A 6,045-nucleotide genomic window follows, 5' to 3' on the forward strand; every position below is an offset into this window, starting at 1 on the left:
TCATTTATCTAAAACTCGCGCCCCGTTACCTTCACCATCTAGTCATTCCCTACAATAACTTAATTTCATTTTATGGATGTTTATTTATTCCTGATCTGTACCAACTAATGGCAAACGGTGATACAAACCATAATGCTAATAATGTCAAGAATTGAATTGAAACGGCAGGATCCCTTTTCTGGAGATGTTCATGATACCAGCACCTTTGTCTGGTATCTTCAATATATACGCCGGAGATCTGTAATTTTATTAATAACATATACCTTTACCCTTGTGAAAATCCATTTCCTTTTTTAATCCACTATAAATAACCTCAAGTTAATGAGATAATGAGGAAAAATTCGTTGCTGTTGTCACACCCCCGCCGGGAATCGAACCCGGGCTCTTTGGCTTTACTCGCCAATGGTTTTTGCTAAGCATATTGGTGAACCACACTATAATATCCTCAAAAAGCATTGCAAAGGACTTGTAAATTAAAAAGTTTTTCCAAAAAAACTTCCGTGCATTTACACTGCACTTAATGTAATTACTTTTCAAGACAATTATCTAATGATTTGATTCAATGTTACATTCTATTAAACAAAACGCATACATAAATTATTCTTCGATTCTTATTGAAATTTGTAATAAAGTTATAAAAAAAATCCACATTCCACGTAAATGACAAGATAAACGATCTACATATATTTTTTATCGTGTCTAAAGATTATAAGTCTGAATTCTTTACAGAAGATTATTAATGCTGCGAGAAGAAGGGCGTATGTAACGTGCGCCACCCTGTATTTAGCGGCTCCTTCTGATCGCGAGCGTGTGTGTGATGCCGATGCGTGAATAAATGCGGTATCCTTTGGCGGCTTGCTAGGTGGATAAACAGCGACGGGGTGCGAATATACTTTTAATTTTTTCCAAAGTTTATAGTTAGTGATTAAATAGACATCCGCGTGTTCACTTGCGTGTCTGAACAGATTTCTTCGTTATTTTAATTTCTACGTTTCTGAGTTTTATATTTTTACATTTTTGTTTTGTTTAAATAAACACTGTGAACCAATTACCAAAATCTTCTATCTTCAACGCTACACGTACTTTTTTTTTTAGTTTAATTAACCGAAGGTGTACAGGCGGTTTAATAACTTTATCATTTCATCTCTCTTACATTAAGCAGGAGACCAAGGGGTATTTATCACCCCAACGGGAAGTTGATAGGAGTTGGTGGTGATAGAGAAAACCCTGTCTTTACGTACGCACATTAGCATTTTATATATATATTTAGATATTTAGATTAGTGACGCTAGTGGTTCGTCGTTGGATTCAGTTTCAGGCCCATACACATCATCAATATGCAGGCGCGGTTTCGCATTAATGGTAACAAAATCTAGAGTACCGAGCACAACATGATTGCAGACCTCACGATCACAGAAACAGCTTAAGCTCTTCATTGTCAAGTCATTGGGACGAAATATACTTCCTGTAGCTTGACTGACCTTCATAGTGCCTGAGAAAGCTTTTAAATTTCCGGTTGCTTCAAGTTCTACTTCTTTATTTGAAATATTTTCGTCATCAATGGTCAAAACTTATATTGGGACAGTTTTTCTGGAGGGCGTTCGTCAAATCTTCCAGCGACGAAACGTCGTTACCAGTTGCAACAAGGCTATCCGCGGTCCTTTTGCATGTCGCACCTACTCCATGAGGAGCACCCTTGCTGTGACCGACCTCGTGGTAATTCCATGTGAAATTTACGAGATTTGGAAAAAAATCTTGCAATATTGTTGCGAATGTATGAAACATAATTTTATTACGGTATTGTGTGACCGGTCCATCACTTAGGAAATGCAAATTTTCAATTTATTTAGGAAGGTTGTCGAGTATAAGCTGTAAATGTGCCCAAATTGCTGATGGTGTGTGTGACAAATTTTTTGATAATGTGCAATAACAAGAGCATTTTAACTCACCATCCTTTTATTTGGTGTAAACCATCACCGTATGGATGCTCAGTTGTTCTCTCGATCCTCCAAAATGAAATGATTGCACTTCTTCAGCGTATTTAGTTTGATAATTTTCACTAAAGTCAAGGTGATTAATAGCATCTTACTCTGTCAGGGTTTTCTTTTTTGATTTTACAGCCATATATTGATGCACTATATTGAACTCGTGCCGAAGAAAAATTTCTATTTTACTTTCCAACTCTGAAATTAAATCTCGAGGNTTTCATATTTCTTCTTGTCTTTTTCCTTTTGTTGCGAATAACTTTCGGGATCATTTTTTATGCGTTGGTATCGCAGTCTTTCTGCCAAACGCTTTTTTTCGAGACGTCGTTCACGGGTTTGTTGTGTTCATGGAGCCATGACCTAAAGAAACAAGAAAGGCCGTATGCAGGCGCCAGTTTTATCCCACTTCCGTATCTACCCTGGACTTATGGTCTCTCCCTTGGCATATTATGAGGCAGGGGAAATACGGCAGGGGAGTGAAATTTTCACCAAAAAACGAACACAATCAGAAGGGTGTGTATTGTTAAGAAAAAATGAAGGAAGATGGTTTCAATACTTATCATTTTATCGTAATTTAAAAACTTGGAAATTGCACGGTACACTATAGGAACTACGATAAATTTTCCCTAATCGGCGTCATGTTTTTAGGCTCCACCCATTTGACGGATCACAGCTTATTTATAATTAGACAACACTAACCGGCCGGTACCGCCGCAACCGCTATGTCCCTGCATTTTAAGTCTGTATTATCTTCGAAAATATTCATTTAAATTACATGCTGTAAAGGGCCATATATATGCACAATGTATTTAAAAGTACTTAATTGGATAAGGATTAATGCTGTATTGCTTAAAATCGCTTCGTAAATAAGCCATTATTTCTCGTAAAAAGTTAAGGATAAGAAATGGTTATTACCTTTTTAAGGTGTACAAAACTGTAGTACATTATTTTGATCTATCTCGTAGGGTTCAGCCAGCGTTTGCAATGTAAGCGCAAAAAAATGTGTTTATTTACGACATCACATTAGAAACCTTTAAACTATCAGTGTTTCTCTAATATATTCTGCATGTATTATACATATAAACCTTCCTCTTAAAAAAAAACACATTAACATACGTTGCGTAGCTTTAAAGATCTAAGAATACATAGGGACAGACAGCGGGGGAAATGTGTTGCATGATTTCGTTACATAGCAACTCGCATGAAGGAACTTACCCTACCGTGCGTAAAGAAGTTTCACTTCAAAAAGTTTTGCCACAAAAATACTCCGTGCATTACACTGAACTTGTGAAATTGAAGAAATCTGCGCGAATATAGAAAGAACACACACTAGGCGTGAGCAAGACAGAAATAGTTTTTAAATTTTAACGAGGCAGTTTAAATAATTTTGCAAATGGTACTGTACACATTTGTCTAGTTCTCGCTCAATGATCGGTGGAGAAATGAGCTCCACAGACAAATATGATTGAATTTGGAATTATGCTACGGCGCATCCTAATAACGGGAAGGGGCATATCTCCAACTTCTTGAAACGAACAGTATCTAATGATTTGATTCAATGTTATATTATATTAAACAAAACGCATACACAAGGTATTCTTAGATTCTTATTGAAATTTCTAATAAAGTTATAAAAAAACTTCCACATTCCACGTAAATGACAAGATAAACGATCTACATAAATTTTTTATCGTGTCTAAAGATTATGAGTCTGAATTCTTTACAGAAGATTATTAATGCTATTCCGAGAAAAAGGGCATACTTTTTTTTTAGTTTAATTAACCGAAGGCGTACAGGCAGTTTGATAACTTTATCATTTCATTGTCTTAAACGATTCGAAATAAAAATTATCAAATGTACATTAAGGAAACACAGCTCAGTTGAACGTAACGCTCAACCATTCTTTAAATGAAATTAGATTAGGACTAATAACAACTTTCAATTGAAGCTATTGATTCTTTATTTAAACTTTTACAATTCACCATCACCTTGTCATTTAAGAATAAAGTTAATTTCATTTAAAAAATCTGAGTATTTAATTTAAAGATATAATCCTATTTTGTAAATACAACTTAAAGTAATTAACATTTTATACTAAAAAAGCTGTTGTTGTCATTGCGTTTGTCTTCGTAAGTTATATAAATCTCTAAGAAAAGCATTTTAGATGAGGTTTTACTTGAAAAACGGAACAATCAGACCCAAAAAAGGGTGAAATACATCTATTTACCACACAAAATTTAGAAGCGTTCGAAACAGATGTTACTATGGAAGTCCACTAGAAATAGGCGAAATAGGTCGATTAGGTTGGGTTAGGTTAGGTAGGACACCTTCTCAGGCACGTAGGGATTGTTAGAGACATATTAGAAGCAGACAAAGGAGTTAAGAGTACTAGAGGTAGACCTAGATTAGATTACTGGTCACAAATTATTCTAGTTTTAGGGAAATACGAAGATTTTCTCAGTATAGGGAAAAGTGGAGGTGGTGTCCAACTAGTCTTAGGACTGACAACATTATGATGATAATGATGATAAAGTTTATTTCACCCGTTTTGTCTCTGATTGCTACACGTAATAAAGGGAAAAAATGGTATCTAATTATTTGAAATGTTATGTCTTCATATGATTTGGTTTACGTACTTTATACTGTTCCATGAACACTGATATCATTATTTTCTTAATATGACACTGGGTTCCTTCTTTAAGTCTGGTTGTACAACTTCTGTTGGCAGAAAGATATTTGTTAAGTTATTGTTCATACATTTTACTCCTCCATTTTGTTAAAAAGGGTTTACTGTTTCTTTATTCTTTATTTTACTTTTAGTTGAACTATTGTCAAAGTTTTTTCCGTTTTTTATAAACGTCAGAGAATTTGCTTTCTATCTTACCTGGACAGACATCATCTCCTTCCAATTCGTAATCTGCAAAAAAATATTGAAGTACATCAATACAGCATAGTTATTACAAAAGACTGCCTTAGATAACGAATGCTTCATTTATAGTTACTTCATAGAGCACTTTAAAATGTATTGGAAATGCAATGATCATTTGGCGAAACATCTTAACAACAAACGTGAATTTGTTTGTGTTCGTTTCACAATTTTATTTCAATTTTTGACGGTCGTTTCGGTTAGTAAACCAGTTTCAAAAGAGTACTCACATTAGAACCTAATCTATAATATAGATTCTGTTGTTAAGTACTATTTCTATTTTACAAACAAATGTATAGTACCTAACCTAGTAGAAATATATTAAAAAAAAATTTCTTTCAGTCTAAAGATAGTTGAATAAACCGAAACGTAACAAAAAACATAAACTTGTTTCATTATTTTACCGCCACCCTGGAAAAAACAGTATACAGTAAAAGTTCCTTATTCACGGTTTCCTTATTTGTGGGTGAAAAAATTGCCACCCAGTTCGTGTATTCGCGGCTAAAACTTTTATTATTCACGGATGCAATAGGCACACAGAAAAGGAGTCGGTGTCATTTATTAAGGGGATTGACCGCGATAGACCGCTCGTACCTAGTGTGAATTTTTCCGAAAACATGGTTCCTATTCTAAACATTGCGATTTAACACTGCGTGATTTTTTTGAATGGTAACAGACAAAGGTGTACACTAACTCGGTACGTTTTTGGTTTTCAATAATATGGTCATTAAAAAAGCTTTTACAAGTGCTTAAAGTTGATGCTTCTTGTAGGACACGTATTTGCAATAGAAATTAAAAAAATAAAAAATGGCCTTCGACAGGCTTTATCTATCTTACTACAAAATTGCAAACCTCTGTTCCAAGTATTAAACTCATTATATCTACAGCCGATAAGCACTCTACGGCGCGTGTACTACTGAATCCTCTTAATGGATCGGCATCTTTTGAGCATGTACTGGTGTGGTGGTACGTGCCAAGGCAGCTTTTATAAAAGATGTAACCGAGTGAACTAATTTAAAAAGGCAGATCAGAACCATTAATTTTAATTGCGAATTTATCAATACATTTATTTTATTTTGATGCATATTGGTTTTATTTTGGAACCTTAGAACGTATCCCCTATGATTCCATACT

General features: G+C 34.6%; 1 protein-coding gene across 1 annotated transcript in view; it reads right to left on the reverse strand.

Annotated features, from left to right (window-relative positions):
- Nucleotides 1-4,361: 4,361 nt before the first annotated feature.
- The window catches only part of LOC108742122 (vasotab-like), an 11,181-nt gene continuing 9,497 nt past the window's right edge, over nucleotides 4,362-6,045 (reverse strand). Inside the window, exons 3-4 of the mRNA XM_018477179.2 lie at nucleotides 4,870-4,902; nucleotides 4,362-4,703 (exon numbers count right to left, since the gene is read on the reverse strand). Of these exons, the coding sequence (XP_018332681.1) occupies nucleotides 4,651-4,703; nucleotides 4,870-4,902 (86 nt within the window). The 3' untranslated portion in view covers nucleotides 4,362-4,650. The remainder of the gene's footprint in view (nucleotides 4,704-4,869; nucleotides 4,903-6,045) is intronic.

Source organism: Agrilus planipennis, unplaced genomic scaffold, assembly GCF_000699045.2.
Source record: "Agrilus planipennis isolate EAB-ADULT unplaced genomic scaffold, Apla_2.0 scaffold352, whole genome shotgun sequence".
NCBI lineage: Eukaryota > Metazoa > Arthropoda > Insecta > Coleoptera > Buprestidae > Agrilus > Agrilus planipennis.